This window comes from Triticum dicoccoides, chromosome 7A (assembly GCF_002162155.2).
Source record: "Triticum dicoccoides isolate Atlit2015 ecotype Zavitan chromosome 7A, WEW_v2.0, whole genome shotgun sequence".
Lineage (NCBI taxonomy): Eukaryota > Viridiplantae > Streptophyta > Magnoliopsida > Poales > Poaceae > Triticum > Triticum dicoccoides.
This window is the reverse complement of record NC_041392.1, coordinates 18,901,364-18,923,515: the sequence shown is the minus strand read 5'-3', so window position 1 is coordinate 18,923,515 and position 22,152 is coordinate 18,901,364. Positions and strand designations below refer to the sequence as shown.

General features: G+C 47.5%; 2 protein-coding genes and 1 pseudogene across 3 annotated transcripts; all 3 read right to left on the bottom strand.

The window, feature by feature from the left end:
- Nucleotides 1-291: 291 nt before the first annotated feature.
- LOC119331106 lies at nucleotides 292-1,907 on the bottom strand. 2 transcript variants are annotated; one of them, XM_037604282.1, is made up of 3 exons: nucleotides 1,804-1,907; nucleotides 841-939; nucleotides 292-740 (listed from the first exon to the last, which is right to left on the bottom strand). In XM_037604282.1, the coding sequence occupies exons 2-3, from the start codon at nucleotides 932-934 to the stop codon at nucleotides 601-603; spliced, it is 234 nt and encodes a 77-aa protein (XP_037460179.1). In that variant the 5' UTR covers nucleotides 935-939; nucleotides 1,804-1,907; the 3' UTR covers nucleotides 292-600. The 2 variants fall into 2 exon arrangements, with proteins under 2 accessions (XP_037460179.1, XP_037460180.1); XM_037604283.1 differs by having other exon boundaries at nucleotides 841-936; nucleotides 1,804-1,884.
- A 13,403-nt stretch (nucleotides 1,908-15,310) lies between these two features.
- LOC119334481 (putative cysteine proteinase inhibitor 7) lies at nucleotides 15,311-16,051 on the bottom strand. The gene is made up of 2 exons (XM_037607040.1): nucleotides 15,930-16,051; nucleotides 15,311-15,799 (listed from the first exon to the last, which is right to left on the bottom strand). Exon 2 carries the CDS (start codon nucleotides 15,792-15,794, stop codon nucleotides 15,459-15,461), a length of 336 nt encoding a protein of 111 aa, XP_037462937.1. The 5' UTR covers nucleotides 15,795-15,799; nucleotides 15,930-16,051; the 3' UTR covers nucleotides 15,311-15,458.
- Nucleotides 16,052-17,893: 1,842 nt separating this feature from the next.
- The window catches only part of LOC119332891, a 98,317-nt pseudogene continuing 94,058 nt past the window's right edge, over nucleotides 17,894-22,152 (bottom strand).

Here is a 22,152-nt window from a genome sequence, read left to right as displayed (position 1 = left end):
GTCCAAAAAGGAAAAACATCCTCTCTGCATACAAGCCCACAGGTGCAAAGGCTTGCACTAGTGTTAGGCCATAGTTTGGCTTCAGTGGGCACTGATATATCGCAAAACTCCAGCTGAGTCCAGCGTTCTCAGCAAGATAACACAAAACGATATGCAATCTAAACAGCAGCTGATGTATTCTTGTCAATAAAAGTTTGCAATTGTGCAGTAACAGCAGCACAGGCAGGGTGCAAAGGCAGCATAAATCAAGCAAAAATAATTATGGTGCACTACCAGACAAAAACAGTAGGCTGGGTATCATCACAGCATAAACGTGCAGCATCATCAGGAAGAAACACAGAACATGAAATACAATGCAGAAACTACAATGCAGTTATTTTACTGCCTCGTGGGAAATTTCACCGAGGAACATAGTTCATCGAAAGGCGAGTGAGCGAGCGGTAAAGCCCCCCAAAGTTGCTCACGGAAACTGAAATTCGAGAAAAAAATAGTATACCCTGACTTTAAAGTCCCTTTTATTAGGAACTTCAAAACCCTAGAAAAGAAACTTTGGCTGCATGGTGGAAGCAAAACGCTGGTCGAGCTTGCGCCGCAGCGCATTCAGGGGTCCTTCACGATGAAGTTCTGGCGGCTGATGGGGTTCATGACGACCGGCGGCCCGGCGACACGGGGCCAGGCCTGGAACTTGGCGTCCGTGGCCTGAAACCACTCCTTGTCTGTCGCCGTCTTGCACACAGTGCCTGGATCCGAATGGAACAAGCAGCGTCAGATGCATATTCTTCCAAGAGGTTAGGGGCGCAGGCATCCTACAGGCATTTCATGTAACAGCATGGTACTCACCTCCAAAGATCTTCTTGTCGGAAACGATGGCGTCGCAGACATATGCAATGCCAAGGGATCCAACCAGCGAACCGATAATGTACTTGCCCGACATTGCTGCTGCACAATGATGAAACATGATGCAGATCGTCAAATGTAATGGACAGGTATACAGAACTACTCACATGTATCAAAATTCAAATGCATGGCATGACAGAAAGCGAGCAGCCCCACTAACACAGTCGGCTGATTTCTCGATCCACATAGGCGGCTGTTTTCTTAATTCGCATGGCATAGTCATGAACGAACGCAATCCGCCATGTGACAATGGAAGATGGCGCGTCATGGAAGGGAAAGGGGCGTGCATATGGGGTGCATTATGTGCAAGGGTACACATGAACCACCAAAGAGATGATTTATGCGCCCCTTTGACCATGCTAATCACAACTAGTACCGTATCAATGATCAGGTTGAAGGGGAACTCAAAAGGTATGCATGCACATGTGCAGAGATCAAGATGAGACATTTTTATATGAAAAGCCACCACAGATCCACCGGGTAAAAATGACGACCCACCCATCCATCCCGTCGGCAACGAACCGAAGGATACGAATCATGGTAACAAATCACTACGTATCCACCGACCATCCTGAGACCGCGGCCTTGATTTCCCAAAATCAAATCCTCCCCGACGAGACAAACGACGACGATCATCGAGGAGCCAAACCCGGCGCCACCAATCACGGACCGTGGAGAGCGCGGTTGGATCCGATCGACGCGCGCGGAAGCGCCCTTCACGGCGCATGCTACGGATCCCGCGGTATCCTCGGCAATCCCCGTACCCTAGATTAACCGTGGGAAATAAAAACGGCGGCAAACCTCGCTCGAACGCGCGCGCGCACACGTACGCGGTCGGCGGCGGAGACCCAGGTTCGCACGTACAGAAATGGGGAAGATGGGGAGAGGGGTCGGTGGTGAGATTACCTCGCGATCGATCGGTGTTCGCCCGCCGCCGCCGCCGGGGAGAGGGAGGAGACGCACGCGTTTGTGGGGGAGGGAGAGAGAGAGAGAGGGAGCGAAGGCGAGCGAGAGAGTAGGCGGAGAAATCATAAAGGCTCCGCGACCCCTTGACCGCTTCTCCTCTGGGCCGCGTTTACTCCACGGGCCGGGTCGGGCCTCATTTCGCGTTGCTGACCAACTGACCCAACTCTCTCTCTCTCTCTGTACATTTAATGTAACGATTCTCTTGTATAAAAAAAACTAATGTAATGATTCTCTAGCGTGCATAAACGAAGGAGGAACGCATGCGAGAGGTGGGGGGACCTCGGATCTTCAAGACTTCTATGTTCTATACCATCGTCTAGTCATCATCACAGTTTTGTGAGAATATATTCCTCTCGTTCTTTTGTCGGTGCCATGAAGTTAGAGAGTTCTCTGTCCTCATAGATCCGGTTATTAAGATCTGATGAGTTTATGTTGTTGTGTCAAGCCTTTTTTTGCTGGTCTGATTATTTGTGGAGGTGAAATCAATTTTCATCGACACCATGGTAATAATAGTTTTGTGAGAATAAATTCATCTCATTCTTTTGGCGGTGCCTTGAAGTCAGAGAGTTTTCTGACCTCGCAGATCCAGTTATTCAGATCCAATGAGTTTATATTGTTGTGTCAAGCCTTTTTTTTACTGGTCTGATTATTTGTGGAGGTGAGATCAATTTTCATCGACACCATGGTGAAGATATAGTGATTTGACAACCTGCACTTCTAGGGGGTCATACCCGACCCAAATACATTCATCGATCAAGGCTTCCCATCTCTTTGGATGGGCAAGGTGCTTTCAAAAACCATTATTGGTACTCCCTCCTTCCATCTATATAGGGCCTAATGCGTTTTTTAAGACATCCTTTGACTATTGACAAGATTAATAATACATGGCATGCATAATGTGAAAATTATATCATTGAAAACTCCTTTCACATACGAATTTGACAATGTGCTTTGTGTAATTTGCATGTCATATATTATTGCCCTAACATTTGGTCAAAGTTAGCCTCGAAAAACGTATTAGGCCCTATATAGATGGAAGGGGGGAGTAATGTTTGTGCAGGTGAAAGAATGACAATATCGTTGCTCTATTTCAATTGCAACCTCTTTACCGAAGTCTTTGGAGTATTTCTTCAAGTAGAGATTGCTACAACGAAAAAGATGTTTACAAGAGATTTCATTGTAATTCTTAGTCATAGGAGTTAATTTGTATTTTCTTGGATTTTAGGTACAATCAGTGTATCTATAATTGTTATGATCAATAAAGTTGTAGGTGTTCCTAGAAAAAGGAGACTGCACGGGCTTCGCCGGCATACTCCTCCGGCAGCAGTGAGATGAGGGGGAGCGGGAGAGGAAGGTGGCGACGGATCCAGCAGGTTTCCACGATAGCACCGAGGAAGGGCGAACTCGGCGGTGGCAGGGTGAGTGTTCTTGCAAAAATGCTAGACTCACGGGTTTTTACAGGAGCATTATGGAGGATATGGGCCAATTTTCCCAAATGGACAACCATAAACTACCAGATGGATCCACCACGTAAACCCCCGTAATGACCCCGTGCGTGTACCATTACTGCTTTTCTTGCAACATCTTATTAGTGGTGCGAAACAAAAGGCAAACACGCTTGATACTCCATCCACATGGGAAACACCGGCTAACTAGTCCTGCCAACCCGGCCGCTACCTACCACGGGGCTTTGCCGAAGTAGAGGAGCTTACGCACTTTGGTCGCCGCCTCCTCGTACACGTCCGCCGGTGTGGTCGACCGCGTCAAGCAGGATACGATAGATGATTCCTTGACCGCCTTGGCCTTGCTCCTCGCAACGGAGCATGCTGCTCAATTGGAGGCCTTGCTTTTTTTTTTTTGACGAAAAACAGCATTGTGCTGATTTCATTCATTTAAGATAGGATGAGACACTCCAAGAAATACAGGTCAAGATTCAGGACGGCTGACAGCCAGAAAGGGGAAGAAAAAGCTATACAAATGTACACTAGAAAAAGAAAGAAAGAAAGAAATTATCTCGCGCCTGTCCATTTTGCTCCTTTGAATCCAGCGATTCTTCAAGAATTCAGCTCATTGATAATGTTCTCAGCGACCTTCAGGAAGTGGTTTGCTTTGTTGTTGAATATGCGGTTATTTCTTTCTTTCCAAACCTGTCAGGACACCGCCATTATAAGTGATGATAGGTCATTTGTTGGAAATATGCCCTAAAGGCAATAATAAAAGGATTATTATTATATTTTTTTGTTCATGATAATTGTCTTTTATTCATGCTATAATTGTGTTATCCGGAAATCATAATACATGTGCGAATACATAGACACCAACATGTCCCTAGTAAGCCTCTAGTTGACTAGCTCGTTGATCAACATATAGTCATGGTTTCCTGACTATGAACATTGTATGTCATTGATAACGAGATCACATCATTAGGAGAATGATGTGATGGACAAGACCCAATCCTAAACATAGCACAAGATCGTATAGTTCGTTTGCTAGAGTTTTTCCAATGTCAAGTATCTTTTCCTTAGACCATGGGATCGTGTAACTCCCGGATGCCGTAGGAGTGCTTTGGGTGTACCAAACGTCACAACGTAACTAGGTGACTATAAAGGTGTACTACGGGTATCTCCGAAAGTGTCTGTTGGATTGACACGGATCAAGACTGGGATTTGTCACTCCGTATAACGGAGAGGTATCTCTAGGCCCACTCGGTAATGCATCATCATAATGAGCTCAAAGTGACCAAGTGTCTGGTCACGGGATCATGCATTACGATACGAGTAAAAGTGACTTGCCGGTAACAAGATTGAACGAGGTATTGGGATACCGACGATCGAATCTCGGGCAAGTAACGTACCGATTGACAAAGGGAATTGTATACGGGGTTGCTTGAATCCTCGACATCGTGGTTCATCCGATGAGATCATCGAGGAGCATGTGGGAGCCAACATGGGTATCCAGATCCCGCTGTTGGTTATTGACCGGAGAGCCATTTCGGTCATGTCTACATGTCTCCCGAACCCGTAGGGTCTACACACTTAAGGTTCGGTGACGCTAGGGTTGTAGAGATATGAATATGCAGTAACCCGAAAGTTGTTCGGAGTCCCAGATGAGATCCCGGACGCCACGAGGAGTTCCGGAATGGTCCGGAGGTGAAGAATTATATATAGGAAGTGCAGTTTCGGTCATCGGGAGAGTTTTAGGGGTCACCGGTATTGTACCGGAACCACCGGAAGGGTCCCGGGGGTCCACCTGGTGGGGCCACCCATCCCGGAGGGCCCCATGGGCTGAAGTGGGGAGGGGAACCAGCCCATAGTGGGCTGATGCGCCCCCCTTGGCCCACCCCCTGCGCCTAGGGTTGGAAACCCTAGGGTGGGGGGGGGGGCGCCCCACTTGCCTTGAGGGCCACTCCACCCTTGGCCGCCGCCCCCCCTAGGAGATCCCATCTCCTAGGGCCGGCGCCCCCCCTAGGGGAGCCTATATAAAGTGGGGGGAGGGAGGGGCAGCCGCACCCTTGAGTCTTGGCGCCTCCCTCTCCCCTGCTACACCTCTCCCTCTCGCAGTAGAACGGCGAAGCCCTGCTGCGGTGACCCCCTGCATCCACCACCACGCCGTCGTGCTGCTGGATCTTCATCAACCTCTCCTCCCCCCTTGCTGGATCAAGAAGGAGGAGACGTCATGCTGACCGTACGTGTGTTGAACACGAAGGTGCCGTCCGTTCGGCGCTAGGATCTCCGGTGATTTGGATCACGTCGAGTACGACTTCCTCATCCCCGTTCTTTGAACGCTTTCGCGCGTGATCTACAAAGGTATGTAGATGCAATCCGATCACTCGTTGCTAGATGAACTCATAGATGGATCTTGGTGAAATCATAGGAAATATTTTGTTTTCTGCAACGTTCCCCAACAGTGGCATCATGAGCTAGGTCTATGCGTAGTTCTCTTTGCACGAGTAGAACACAATTTGTTGTGGGCGTAGATGTTGTCAACTTTCTTGCCGCTACTAGTCTTATTTTGCTTCAGCGGTATTGTGGGATGAAGAGGCCCGGACCAACCTTACACGTACGCTTACGTGAGACTGGTTCCACCGACTGACATGCACTAGTTGGATAAGGTGGCTGGCGGGTGTCTGTCTCTCCCATTTTGGTTGGAGCGGATTCGATGAAAAGGGTCCTTATGAAGGGTAAATAGAAGTTGACAAATCACGTTGTGGCTTTCATGTAGGTAAGAAAACGTTCTTGCTAGAACCCTATTGCAGCCACGTAAAACTTGCAACAACAATTAGAGGACATCTAACTTGTTTTTGCAGCAAGTGTTTTTGTGATGTGATATGGCCAAAGTTGTGATGAATGATGAATGATATATATGTGATGTATGAGATGTTCATGCTATTGTAATAGGAATCACGACTTGCATGTCGATGAGTATGACAACCGGCAGGAGCCATAGGAGTTGTCTTTATTTTTTGTATGACCTGCGTGTCATTGAGAAACACCATGTAAATTACTTTACTTTATTGCTAAACGTGTTAGCCATAGTAGTAGAAGTAATAGTTGGCGAGCAACTTCATGGAGACACGATGATGGAGATCATGATGATGGAGATCATGGTGTCATGCCGGTGACAAGATGATCATGGAGCCCCAAGATGGAGATCAAAGGAGCTATGTGATATTGGCCATATCATGTCACTATTATTATTTGATTGCATGTGATGTTTATCATGTTTTTGCATCTTGTTTACTTAGAACGACGGTAGTAAATAAGATGATCCCTCATAATAATTTTAAGAAAGTGTTCCCCCTAACTGTGCACCGTTGCGACGGTTCGTTGTTTCGAAGCACCACGTGATGATCGGTTGTGATAGATTCCGACGTTCACATACAACGGGTGTAAGACAGATTTACACATGCAAACACTCAGGTTGACTTGACAAGCCTAGCATGTACAGACATGGCCTCGGAACACAGAAGACCGAAAGGTCGAGCATGAGTCGTATAGAAGATACGATCAACATGAAGATGTTCACCGATGTTGGCTAGCCCGTCTCACGTGATGATCGGACACGGCCTAGTTAACTCGGATCATTTATACTTAGATGACTGGAGGGATGTCTATCTGAGTGGGAGTTCATTGAATAATTTAATTTAGATGAACTTAATTATCATGAACTTAGTCTAAAATCTTTACAACATGTATTGTAGATCAAATGGCCAATGTTGTTCTCAACTTCAACGCGTTCCTAGAGAAAACCAAGCTGAAAGACGATGGCAGCAACTATACGGACTGGGTCCGGAACCTGAGGATCATCCTCATAGCTGCCAAGAAAGATTATGTCCTACAAGCACTGCTAGGTGAAGCACCTGTTCTCCCTGCAGAACAAGACGTTATGAACGCTTGGCAGACACGTTCCGATGATTACTCCCTCGTTCAGTGCAGCACCCTTTACAGCTTAGAACCGGGACTCCAAAAGCGTTTTGAGAGACACGGAGCATATGAGATGTTCGAAGAGCTGAAAATGGTTTTTCAAGCTCATGCCCGGGTCGAGAGATATGAAGTCTCCGACAAGTTCTTCAGCTGTAAGATGGAGGAAAATAGTTCTGTTAGTGAGCACATACTCAAAATGTCTGGGTTGCATAACAGCTTGACTCAGCTGGGAGTTAATCTCCCGGATGACGCGGTCATTGACAGAATCCTTCAGTCGCTTCCACCAAGCTACAAGAGCTTTGTGATGAACTTCAATATGCAGGGGATGGAAAAGACCATTCCTGAAGTATTTGCAATGCTGAAATCAGCAGAGGTAGAAGTCAAAAAGGAACATCAAGTGTTGATGGTGAATAAAACCACTAAGTTCAAGAAAAGCAAGGGTAAGAAGAACTTCAAGAAGGACGGCTAGGGAGTTGCTGCGCCCGGCAAGCAAGCTGCCGGGAAGAAGCCAAAGAATGGACCGAAGCCCGAGACTGAGTGCTTTTATTGCAAAGAAAGTGGTCACTGGAAGCGGAACTGCCCCAAATACTTAGCAGACAAGAAGGCCGGCAAAACGAAAGGTATATGTGATATACATGTAATTGATGTGTACCTTACCAGTACTCGTAGTAGCTCCTGGGTATTTGATACTGATGCAGTTGCTCACATTTGTAACTCAAAGCAGGAGCTGCGGAATAAGCGGAGACTGGCGAAGGATGAGGTGACGATGCGCGTCGGGAATGGTTCCAAGGTCGATGTGATCGCCGTCGGCACGCTACCTCTACATTTACCTACGGGATTAGTTTTGAACCTAAATAATTGTTATTTAGTGCCAAGTTTGAGCATGAACATTGTATCAGGATGTTGTTTAATACGAGATGGCTACTCATTTAAATCCGAGAATAATGGTTGTTCTATTTATATGAGAGATATGTTTTATGGTCATGCTCCGATGGTAATGGTTTATTCTTAATGAATCTCGAGCGTAATGCTACACATATTCATAGTGTGAGTACCAAAAGATGTAAGGTTGATAATGATAGTCCCACATACTTGTGGCACTGTCGCCTTGGTCACATAGGTGTCAAATGCATGAAGAAGCTCCATGCAGATGGACTTTTAGAGTCTCTTGATTACAAATCACTTGACACGTGCGAACCATGCCTCATGGGTAAAATGACCAAGACTCCGTTCTCAGGAACAATGGAGCGAGCAACCAACTTATTGGAAATCATACATACTGATGTGTGCGGTCCAATAAGTGTTGAGGCTCGCGGTGGCTATCGTTATGTTCTCACCCTCACTGATGACTTGAGTAGATATGGGTATGTCTATTTAATGAAACACAAGTCTGAGACCTTTGAAAAGTTTAAGGAATTTCAGAGCGAGGTTGAGAATCAACGTGACAGGAAAATCAAGTTCTTGCGATCAGATCATGGAGGAGAATACTTGAGTCACGAATTTGGCACACACTTAAGAAAATATGGAATAGTTTCACAACTGACGCCGCCTGGAACACCTCAGCGTAATGGTGTGTTCGAACATCGTAATCGCACTCTATTAGATATGGTGCGATCTATGATGTCTCTTACCAATTTACCGCTATCATTTGGGGCTATGCTTTAGAGATTGCCGCATTCACTTTAAATAGGGCTCCGTCGAAATCCGTTGAGACGACACCGTATGAATTATGGTTTGGGAAGAAACCTAAGCTGTCGTTTCTAAAAGTTTGGGGATGCGATGTTTATGTCAAGAAACTTCAACCTGAAAAGCTCGAACCCAAGTCGGAAAAATGTGTCTTCATAGGATACCCTAAAGAAACTATTGGGTATACCTTCTACCTCAGATCCGAAGGCAAGATCTTTGTTGCCAAGAATGGATCCTTTCTAGAGAAAGAGTTTCTCTCGAAAGAAGTAAGTGGGAGAAAAATAGAACTTGATGAAGTATTGCCTCTTGAACCGGAAAATGGCGCAACTCAAGAAAATGTTCTTGAGGTGCCTGCACCGACTAGAGAGGAAGTTAATGATGATGATCATGAAACTTCAGATCATGTTGCTACTGAACTTTGTAGGTCCACAAGATAAACGTTCCGCACCAGAGTGGTACGACAACCCTGTCTTGGAAATCATGTTGTTAGGCAATGGTGAACCTTCGAACTATGAAGAAGCGATGGCGGGCCCGGATTCCGACAAATGGCTGGAAGTCATGAAATCCGAGATAGGATCCATGTATGAAAACAAAGTATGGACTTTGACTGACTTGCCCGTTGAGCGGCGAGCCATAGAAAATAAATGGATCTTTAAGAAGACAGACGCGGATGGTAATGTGACCGTCTATAAAGCTCAGCTTGTCGCTAAGGGTTATCGACAAGTTCAAGGGGTTGACTACGATGAGACTTTCTCACCGGTAGCGAAGCTGAAGTCCGTCCGAATCATGTTAGCAATTGCCGCATTCTATGATTATGAGATATGGAAAATGGACGTCAAAACAGCATTCCTTAATGGTTTCCTTAAGGAAGAATTGTATATGATGCAGCCGGAAGGTTTTGTCGATCCTAAGAATGCAGACAAGGTGTGCAAGCTCCAACGCTCGATTTATGGGCTGGTGCAAGCATCTCGGAGTTGGAACATTCGCTTTGATGAGATGATCAGAGCGTTTGGGTTTATGCAGACTTATGGAGAAGCCTGCGTTTACAAGAAAGTGAGTGGGAGCTCTGTAGCATTTCTCATATTATATGTAGATGACATACTTTTGATGGGAAATGATATAGAGCTTTTGGACAACATTAAGGCCCACTTGAATAAGAGTTTTTCAATGAAGGACCTTGGAGAAGCTGCTTATATATTAGGCATCAAGATCTATAGAGATAGATCAAGACGCCTCATAGGTCTTTCACAAAGCACATACCTTGATAAGATATTGAAGAAGTTCAATATGGATCAGTCTAATAAGGGGTTCTTGCCTGTGTTGCAAGGTGTGAAATTGAGCTCAGCTCAATGTCCGACCACGACAGAAGATATAGAAGAGATGAGTGTCATCCCCTATGCCTCAGCCATAGGTTCTATTATGTATGCCATGCTGTGTACCAGACCTGATGTAAACCTTGCCATAAGTTTGGTAGGTAGGTACCAAAGTAATCCCGGCAAGGAACACTAGACAGCGGTCAAGAATATCCTGAAGTACCTGAAAAGGACTAAGGAAATGTTTCTCGTTTATGGAGGTGACGAAGAGCTCGTCATAAAGGGTTACGTCGACGCTAGCTTCGACACAGATCTGGATGACTCTAAGTCACAAACCGGATACGTGTATATTTTGAATGGTGGGGCAGTAAGCTGGTGCAGTTGCAAGCAGAGCGTCGTGGCGGGATCTACATGTGAAACGGAGTACATGGCAGCCTCGGAGGCAGCGCATGAAGCAATTTGGGTGAAGGAGTTCATCACCGACCTAGGAGTCATACCCAATGCGTCGGGGCCGATCAAACTCTTCTGTGACAACACTGGAGCTATTGCACTTGCCAAGGAGCCCAGGTTTCACAAGAAGACCAGGCACATCAAGCGTCGCTTCAACTCCATTCGTGAAAATGTTCAAGATAGAGACATAGATATTTGTAAAGTACATACGGACCTGAATGTAGCAGATCCGTTGACTAAACCTCTTCCTAGAGCAAAACATGATCAACACCAGAATTCCATGGGTGTTCGATTCATCACAATGTAACTAGATTATTGACTCTAGTGCAAGTGGGAGACTGTTGGAAATATGCCCTAGAGGCAATAATAAAAAGATTATTATTATATTTCCTTGTTCATGATAATTGTCTTTTATTCATGCTATAATTGTGTTATCCGGAAATCATAATACATGTGTGAATACATAGACACCAACATGTCCCTAGTAAGCCTCTAGTTGACTAGCTCGTTGATCAACATATAGTCATGGTTTCCTGACTATGGACATTGGATGTCATTGATAACGAGATCACATCATTAGGAGAATGATGTGATGGACAAGACCCAATCCTAAACATAGCACAAGATCATATAGTTCGTTTGCTAGAGTTTTTCCAATGTCAAGTATCTTTTCCTTAGACCATGAGATCGTGTAACTCCCGGATGCCGTAGGAGTGCTTTGGGTGTACCAAACGTCACAACGTAACTGGGTGACTATAAAGGTATACTACGGGTATCTCCGAAAGTGCCTGTTGGGTTGACACGGATCAAGACTGGGATTTGTCACTCCGTATAACGGAGAGGTATCTCTGGGCCCACTCGGTAATGCATCATCATAATGAGCTCAAAGTGACCAAGTGTCTGGTCACGGGATCATGCATTACGATACGAGTAAAGTGACTTGCCGGTAACGAGATTGAACGAGGTATTGGGATACCGACGATCGAATCTCGGGCAAGTAACGTACCGATTGACAAAGGGAATTGTATAGGGGGTTGCTTGAATCCTCGACATCGTGGTTCATCCGATGAGATCATCGAGGAGCATGTGGGAGCCAACATGGGTATCCAGATCCCGCTGTTGGTTATTGACCGGAGAGCCATTTCGGTCATGTCTACATGTCTCCCAAACCCGTAGGGTCTACACACTTAAGGTTCGGTGACGCTAGGGTTGTAGAGATATGAATATGCAGTAACCCGAAAGTTGTACGGAGTCCCGGATGAGATCCCGGACGTCATGAGGAGTTCCGGAATGGTCCGGAGGTGAAGAATTATATATAGGAAGTGCAGTTTCGGCCATGGGGAGAGTTTCGGGGGTCACCGGTATTGTACCGGGACCACCGGAAGGGTCCCGGGGGTCCACCTGGTGGGCCACCCATCTCGGAGGGCCCCATGGGCTGAAGTGGGGAGGGGAACCAGCCCATAGTGGGCTGATGCGCCCCCCTTGGCCCACCCCCTGCGCCTAGGGTTGGAAACCCTAGGGTGGGGGGCTACTCCACCCTTGGCCACCGCCCCCCTAGGAGATCCCATCTCCTAGGGCCGGCGCCCCCCTAGGGGAGCCTATATAAAGTGGGGGGAGGGAGGGGCAGCCGCACCCTTCAGTCTTGGCGCCTCCCTCTCCCCTGCTACACCTCTTCCTCTCGCAGTAGAACGGCGAAGCCCTGCTGCGGTGAACCCCTGCATCCACCACCACGCCGTCGTGCTGCTGGATCTTCATCAACCTCTCCTCCCCCCTTGCTGGATCAAGAAGGAGGAGACGTCACGCTGACCGTACGTGTTTTGAACACGGAGGTGCCGTCCGTTCGGCGCTAGGATCTCCGGTGATTTGGATCACGTCGAGTACGACTTCCTCATCCCCGTTCTTTGAACGCTTCCGCGCGTGATCTACAAAGGTATGTAGATGCAATCCGATCACTCGTTGCTAGATGAACTCATAGATGGATCTTGGTGAAACCATAGAAATTTTTTTGTTTTCTGCAACGTTCCCCAACACATTTTTCCTGCCTGTACCATCCAAAGCCTTTAACCACCAGTCCAATATAGAGCCAGTATGAGCAATAGGTAAGAGGTTGAATGGAAAATTATATATCGCCAGGCAATAGCCCCAGATTCCAGCCGTGAAAGGGCAGCTGGATACAAGGTGCAGACCATCTTCCCACCCTAAGTGGCATAATTAACAGATCGGGTTGTGAGGCCAACCTTGCTTCGCAAGGTTGTCCGCAGTCAAACATTTGCCCTGTACAAAGAGCCAACTGAAGAATCTTATTCTTGGTGGAACCTTGATATGCCAAATGATCTCAGGAAGAGGAGAATCAATCTTGCCCCAGAATTGACATAGGTAAGCTGACTTAGTATTATATCTTCCATCTGCTGACCATTTCCAAATGAACTCATCCTTCAGGTTGGACAAAGTGACCACATTGGATCTGTGTCAGAAGTCAATGTATTCGTGCAACACCTCGGTGCCCGGGTTGCGCTTGAGAAGAGTGACCCATTTTCTATTGGTGAGTCCTTCAGCCAATGATATTCTTCTGTTCTTGCTATGATTGAAAAGTTTAGGAAACGAAACAGCTGGAATCTCACCGTTGAGCCAGTGATCATGCCAAAAGGATATCTTAATACCACTACCAATTTTGATGGAGGTACAAGCAATGAAAAGAGCCTTAACGTGCTTGTCAACAGGGAGCTGCAGACCTTGCCATGGTTTATCTGGGTCTGTGACGCTTTTCCAAAGCCAGCGTACTTTAAGCGCCCGCCCCTGAGCTTGAAGGTCATGGATGCCAAGCCCGCCTAGAGAGATGGGTGAGCACACCTGGGTCCAGCGGACAAGGCACTTGCCACTACAGACAGCATCAGAGCCAGACCATAAAAAAGCACGACGTAACTTATCGATTTGCTTGATGACCCATTTCGGTTGATGAACAACCAGAAGCATGAAAATTGGCATTGCCGAAAGTACAAACCTCACGAGTACCATTCTTCCAGTGGAGGAGATCCACCTAGCCTTCCAACCAGCAATCTTCTTAAGTAACTTGTCAAGCAGGTCTTGGGAGTCAACGAGCTTCAACCGCCTACCAGACAGAGGCATCCCAAGGTAAGTGCAAGGGAAGCTAGCCAGCTGGCATCCAAGAGCCAACTGCAGGGGAGTAAGGTCAAGGCCATCGCACCGAATAGAAAGGATCTTGCTTTTAGCTGGTGGAGGCCTTGCTTCATCTCTGCCAGCGCCCACTTTGCGAGCTCGTCGATCTTGGGGCCATCGTCGCAGGATTTCCACCCGGGTGTGGGGGCGACGGCGGCCCATATGACGGCGAGGACGTCGCCGGTGGCAAGGAGGAGGCTGGCTGTCCTCATCCTCATGCTCGCTGGGTAGACAATTATTTGTGGCATGTGACAACATACCTAGCTAGTCAGCATATAATAGATAATAAATAAATCAAATAAAAAACCAAAGCCAGATGACGGCGATTTATTAGGAAAACTTATAATAAGAAAGTAAATACTGTATACTCTAGACTTGAAGGTACCAGCTGGCCTGGCGTGATGCCTAGCTTCTTCTTCTTGGACGGACCGCGATCGGCCGACGTGCTATTCTTCTTCTAATTCTTCACTGGGGGTGGGGTATGTCCTTCTACCACAGCTCTCTCCTCCTCCTCCATGCCAGGGTGCCCTGGTTATTTGTACTCGTGAACGGAACGGGACGGTCTCGGCACGTACATCCGTCCCTGCGGCTGCATGCATGCATGGCTTGAGTGGACGACCTCCATTTTACTCCGCGCTGGTCACTTCGCCCTTTTCGCGTCCCGGCTGGCTGTATGTACGTGCATGCTGCCAAACGGACGGGCGTGTACGTACAGACATAAAACACGCCACACATGTACGTATACAGGTATACTACACCTTGTTTTTTCTACTAGACCGCTAGGTGAAAATTAGTAAATGCATGGCAGTGAGGTGAGCTGGTTAGAGCCCGGCCAGTGGTTTCCTTTTCAAGAGAAAAGGGCCAAGCAGCGCCCCACACTACTGAAATTTGCTGCTTTGCCCCGGGGTCCTCGGCCCGATTCACCTTGTCCGAAAACGACGTGGTGAGTATCCCTAGTTCAAGACACCATCACCGGTCATCTCCAGTGTTATATGGGTTGGGCTTTATCCCTCGCTTGGGCTGAGCGGGTCGTCCTCGGGCTTCACCTGAAGTGCCTGGTGTAATTGTTCCCGTGACACCTTCCTAGGAGACAGCTCGGGCTTCGTCGGCATGCTCCTCCGGTAGCGGTGACACGAAGAGGGAGCGGGGGAGGAAGGTGGTGGCGGATCCAGTGGGCTTTCACGGTGTCGTCGAGGAAGGGCAAACACGGCGGTGGCAGGTTGACTTTGCAAAAATGCTAGACTCACCGGTCTTTACAAGGGCATTACGGGCTTCTTCCAACTAACTAAACCAGCCACCCCCTGATTTTTCAGGAGGGTGTGGGCCAATTTTCCCAAATAGTCAACCATAAACTGCCAGGTGAATCCACCCCGTAAACCCCCTTAATGACTGACCCCGGGCGTGTAGCATTACTGCTTTTCTTGCAACATCTTATTACTGGTGTGAAACAAAAGACAAACATGCTTGATACTCCATCCACATGGGAAACACTGGCTTAAATTAATCACATTAGCCTAAATAGTCCTCCCATCCCGGCCGCTGCCTACTACCGGGCTGTGCCGAAGTAGAGGAGCGCGCGCACTTTGGTCGCCGCGTCCTCGTACACGTCCGCCGTGAAGTGGCCCATCCCGCCGGTGCGGTGGACCGCGTCCAGCAGGATACGATAGATGATTCCTGGACCGCCTTGGTCTTGCTCCTCGCAACGGACCACGTTGATCAACTGGAGGCCTTGCTTCATCTCCGCCACCGCCCACTTTGCGAGCTCTTCGATCTTCGGATCGTCGTCGGAGGATATCCACCCGTGTGTGGGGGTGGCGGCGGCGCAGATGACGAAAACAATGACGCCGGTGGCAAGGAGGAGGCCGGTGGTCGTCATCCTCATGGTCGCTGGGTAGACAATTATTTGGCATGTGACAACATAACTAGTCAGCATATATAGTAATAGATAATAAATCGAATGAAAAACCGAAGCCAGATGATGGCGATTTACTAAGAAAGTAAATAGATTTGAAGGTACCTGACCTGGCGTGATGCCTAGCTTCTTCTTCTTGGACGGACGGCGACCGGCCGATGTGCTCTTCTTCTTCTTTTTCTTCTTCTTCTTCTTCTTCTTCTTCTTCTTCACTGGGGTTGGGTATGTTCTTCTACCAAAGCTCTCCTCCTCCTCGGCAGGGTGCCCTGGTTATTTGTACTCGTGAACGGAACGGGACGGGGTGGCCACCTACGTCCGTCCCGGCGGCTGCATGCATGCATGCATGGCTTGAGTGGACCGACGCTAGCTAAGATGCCGCGTGCGGACGACCTCGACTTTACTCCGGCTGGCCGTATCTGTATGTACGTGCATGCTGCCAAACGGCCGGGCGTGTACCTAGACATAAAACACGCCACACATGTGCGTATACTACACCTTGTTTTTCTACTAGACCGGTAGGTGAAAAATAGTAAATGTATGGCAGTAGGTGGCAATGCACTGGCAGTGAGGTGAGCTGGTTACAACCCGGCCAGTGGTTTCCTTTTCAAGAGAAAAGGGCCAAGCAGCGCCCCACACTACTCGAATTTGCTGCTTTGCCCAGTGTTGTGGTCTTGTGGAGTGAAGGGCCAAAAAGAAAAAGAAAAACCTCGGCAACCCCTTTGCCGAGTTAATTTCTCGGTAAAGCGTATTCGGCGTACACCTCTCAGCCAAACAGGATTTTACCGAGAATCATCCATCGGGATACTCGGTAAACTTGTTGCCAAGAACCAAAAGGGTACTCTCGGCAAAAGAAAGTGACTTCATGTTTATCAGGTCTTTGCCAAGAGCCAGAATCGCACTCGGCAAACACTTTCCAAGTTACCGAGCGCCAACTATCGGCTTACCTGGCGCAAGCAACTCCCCAGAGAAACTTCCTTTTGCCGAGATCAATGCCATCCACTCGGCTTACCAGGCATTAGCAACTTCCAGATAGTACCTTTTGCTGAGCACCTCCTACTTGTTCTCGGCAAAAGGGAAACCAAGCTGCCAGCGCCTGCCACGTGTCCTGGTTTCCGAATACTACACTCGGAAAAGATAACTTTGCCGAGTTTGACTCTCGTAAAACGGCTTTGTTAACCTGATTTTATTTGTTTTTCATATAACCCTATAGAAAAAACAGATATAATTGTAATATCCATTAAGAATGACAAATAAAAAATTTGTATACTCAATACGGATCACATACATAACATCAAGCTCACAAAAATATCATATATGGTCTACACAAGCTTCATATGAAGTCACAAAGTAGATATTTAACACGAGTGCATGCTCACTAAACAACAAAGTGGACAATATGTGCTACATACGATCACATGATAAAAATAGCATCACAATCAGGACGAACTGAAAGATGATTATCAAGTTTTTGAATCCACTCAACCCGATAAGCTGGCTTATACCATTGACTATTCATGTTTAGTTGCTCTTCTCATCGAGCAAATAGTTGGAGTAATGGTTCTCTGCCTCCTCCTACTATTGAATAAATCAAAGGAGCTATATTTGTAATGAATCACTTGTTCATTGCAAGCGGGCCATGAATCATAGACTCGTAGACACCTACCTCCGTACACCACATACCACTTCATCCACAGAGAGAAAGAATAAGATTTCAAGAAGCAATGCAAGTTAAAATAACACATGTAACATAAGCCACGTAAGCATTCATCACTCATATACCCAAAAGCATCAGAATTGCAAATCCATGTCAACATCAGCAGCTACATAACTACGTTACTACATCAAGGTCAAACTATCTAGCTAGGTAGACTACTCCGAGTTGTAGTCGATGAAGCCAGTGATCATGGAGTCGGAGCAGGTGGGAATCTCCCCCATAGTGGAGGAGCAAGCATCATTTTTTGATGGAACCTCGTCAGAGGGTGGGGAGCTCCCGCATTGCATTAAGAAGAAGAGAATTGGTCCAGTTAATAAAGGAAACCGGACCCAAAAACCGTACATGGCACGGTTAATCAAGGGAAACCGGCGAAGACCACACACACCAGACTAGCACTCAAGGAACATCGTCCCAAGAAGCAAGCATCATCAGGAATGCCGATCAGTGGACTCGGAGGCACTGGGTCGTTGCTCTCCTTAGGTGGTGCTTTCTTCTTGGACAGGTCCTCAAAAATCTTTATTACGATGAGCTGCGGATTCTCCTGAATGAGCGTTGCCAAGGGGTCCTCACTAGCGTGCAACTCCTCAACCGGGGAATCGACCCTAGAGGTAGTTGCGTCATGGCCGGGTGAAATTCATAACCTCGAGAAAAGTGCTAACACCTTGTAGCACACAATGAAAAAAATAACATAAGTATGGAACAACTCCGAACACCTACAAAGCTAATTCATTAGGATCTGTATGATTGTATGTTGACTTCTAATCCGTCAGAAGCTCTCTTCAACAACTCTCATCTCTCGGTATACATTGTACCTGGCATGGTGTGATGCCTCCTCGGAAAGACAGTCGGATGTTTTGGCATTCTTCTTTTTCTCTTCACTGGCAGGTTCTTCTTCTACCGCATCTCTCTCCTGCTCCTCACCAGGGTGCCCCATGTCTCATTTCGTTCCGTTCCCTGCGGGCTACATGCTGGCTTGAGTGGAGGAGTGCTAGCTACGCTAAGCTATCTTCTGTCCGCTTTTTTGGAAATAATATTTTTCTTGAATGCTTTTGGCATTACAACAACAACAACAACAACAACAAAGCCTTTAGTCCCAAACAAGTTGGGGTAGGCTAGAAGTGAAACCCATAAGATTTCGCAACCAACTCATGGCTCTGGCACATGGATAGCAAGCTTCCACGCACCCCTGTCCATAGCTAGCTCTTTGTCGATACTCCAATCCTTCAGGTCTCTCTTAACGGACTCCTCCCATGTCAAAATCGGTCGACCCCGCCCTCTCTTGACATTCTCCGCACGCTTTAGCCGTCCGCTATGCACTGGAGCTTCTGGAGGCCTGCGCTGAATATGCCCAAACCATCTCAAACGATGTTGGACAAGCTTCTCCTCAATTGGTGCTACCCCAACTCTATCTCGTATATCATCATTCCGGACTCGATCCTTCCTCGTGTGGCCACACATCCATCTCAACATACGCATCTCCGCCACACCTAACTGTTGAACATGTCGCCTTTTAGTCGGCCAACACTCCGCGCCATACAACATTGCGGGTCGAACCGCCGTCCTGTAGAACTTGCCTTTTAGCTTTTTGGCACTCTCTTGTCACAGAGAATGCCAGAAGCTTGGCGCCACTTCATCCATCCGGCTTTGATTCGATGGTTCACATCTTCATCAATACCCTCATCCTCCTGCAACATTGACCCCAAATACCGAAAGGTGTCCTTCCGAGGTACCACCTGGCCATCAAGGCTAACCTCCTCCTCCTCACAGCTAGTAGTACTGAAACCGCACATCATGTACTCGGTTTTAGTTTTACTAAGCCTAAACCCTTTCGATTCCAAGATTTGTCTCCATAACTCTAACTTCCTATTTACCCCCGTCCGACTATCGTCAACTAGCACCACATCATCCGCAAAGAGCATACACCATGGGATATCTCCCTGTATACCCCTTGTGACCTCATCCATCACCAATGCAAAAAGATAAGGGCTCAAAGCTGACCCCTGATGCAGTCCTATCTTAATCGGGAAGTCATCGGTGTCGACATCACTTGTTCGAACACTTGTCACAACATTATTGTACATGTCCTTGATGAGGGTAATGTACTTTGCTGGGACTTTGTGTTTCTCCAAGGCCCACCACATGACATTCTACGGTATCTTATCATAGGCCTTCTCCAAGTCAATGAACACCATATGCAAGTCCTTCTTATGCTCCCTATATCTCTCCATAAGTTGTCGTACCAAGAAAATGGCTTCCATGGTCGACCTCCCAGGCATGAAACCAAACTGATTTTTGGTCAAGCTTGTCATTCTTCTTAAGCGGTGCTCAATGACTCTCTCCCATAGCTTCATTGTATGGCTCATCAGCTTAATTCCACGGTAATTAGTACAACTCTGAACATCCCCCTTGTTCTTGAAGATTGGTACTAATATACTCCGTCTCCATTCTTCTGGCATCTTGTTTGCCCGAAAAATGAGGTTGAAAAGCTTAGTTAGCCATACTATCGCTATGTCCCCGAGACCTTTCCACACCTCAATGGGGATACAATCAGGGCCCATCGCCTTGCCTCCTTTCATCCTTTTTAAAGCCTCCTTCACCTCAGACTCCTGGATGCGCCGCACAAAACGCATGCTGGTCTCATCAAAGGAGTCATTCATTTCAATGGTAGAACTCTCATTCTCCCCATTGAACAGCTTGTCGAAGTACTCCCGCCATCTATGCTTAATCTCTTCGTCCTTCACCAAGAGTTGGCCTGCTCCGTCCTTGATGCATTTGACTTGGCCAATATCCCTCGTCTTCCTCTCCCGGATCTTAGCCATCTTATAGATGTCCCTTTCACCTTCCTTCGTGCCTAACTGTTGGTAGAGGTCCTCATATGCCCGACCCCTTGCTTCACCAACAGCTCGCTTTGCGGCCTTCTTCGCCATCTTGTACTTCTCTATGTTGTCTGCACTCCTATCCAGGTATAGGCGTCTGAAGCAATCTTTCTTCTCTTTAAGCGCCTTCTGGACATCATCATTCCACCACCAGGTATCCTTATCTTCGCTTCTCCTTCCCCTGGACACTCCAAACTCCTCTGAGGCCACCTTACGAATGCAAGTCGCCATCTTCATTCACACATTGTCCGCATCCCCTCCTTCCTCCCAAGGGCCCTCCTTAAATACCCTCTCCTTGAACACCTGAGCTACCTCTCCCTTGAGCTTCCACCACTTCGTTCTAGCGACCTTGGCACGCTTATCCCGCTGGACACGAATCCGAAAGCGGAAGTCAGCAACCACCAGCTTATGCTGGGGTACAACACTCTCCCCAGGTATCACCTTACAGTCTAGGCACGCACGCCTATCTTCTCTTCTCGAGAGGATGAAATCAATCTGGCTAGAGTGTTGGCCACTACTAAAAGTCACTAGATGTGATTCTCTCTTTCTAAAGAGGGTGTTAGCTACAATCATGTTGTAGGCTAGAGCAAAGCTTAAGACATCTTCTCCTTCTTGATTCCTGATGCCATAGCCAAAGCCCCCATGCGCCCCTTCAAAACCTGTGTTAGATGTACCCACGTGGCCATTGAGGTCTCCTCCTATGAAGAGCTTCTCACCAATCGGTACACTCCTAACCATGTCTTCCAAGCCTTCCCAGAACTCCCTCTTGGTGTTCTCATTGTGGCCTACTTGCGGGGCATATGCGCTGATAACATTGAGAACCAAGTCCTCAGCTACCAGCTTGACCAGGATAATCCGGTCCCCACGTCTCCTGACGTCTACCACTCCATACTTGAGGCTCTTGTTGATCAAGATGCCTACGCCATTTCTGTTTGCAGCCGTCCCCATGTACCACAGCTTGAAGCCGGTATCCTCCACCTCCTTCGCCTTCTGTCCTCTCCATTTGGTTTCTTGGATGCAAAGGATATCAATAACTCTCCTCACTGCTGCATCAACTAGCTCCCGAAGCTTCCCTGTCAGAGACCCTACGTTCCAGCTACCTAAGCGAATCCTCCTAGGCTCGGCTAGCTTCCTTACCCTTCGCACTCGTCGAGTCAAATGCGAAGACCCTTGCTCATTTTCCACTACATCCGGGCGCCGATGTAGCGCGCCACTAAGGATGCGACGACCCGATCCTCGCTCACTTGCCATCGTATCCGGATCAAGATACGGCGCGCCACTTGGGGGGTGACGGCCCGGCCCTTGCCCATTTTCCACCACACCCGGGTTCCGATGTGGCGCGTCGCTGAGAGGGTTACGCCCCAACGAAAATCTTTTGGGTTTCATCTTCATAAGAGTGGCTGAGTTTTTACGTTGGCTCGCCAAGCCTGTCACAACATCTTATAAAGAAGCACAACTCATCTAACAAGGCATATCAATCATTTGAAAAAATCATACTGTGGGACCTATACCTTGTAAACTACACCGAAACCTCCCTCCCCAAGCCTTTTGTGTTCAGCAAAATCATCTGTAGCAGCTTTTAGTGTTGATAGATCAAGGAGGAGAAACTCAATATTGCGAGTGTCATCTGAGCTTGTTGATTCTGTTGGAAGAAGTTACTCCCTCCATAAGTATTATAATTAAGAGCGTGGGCGGAGCTACAGCAGAATCGAAGGGGGGGCCAACAAGAACATATGCA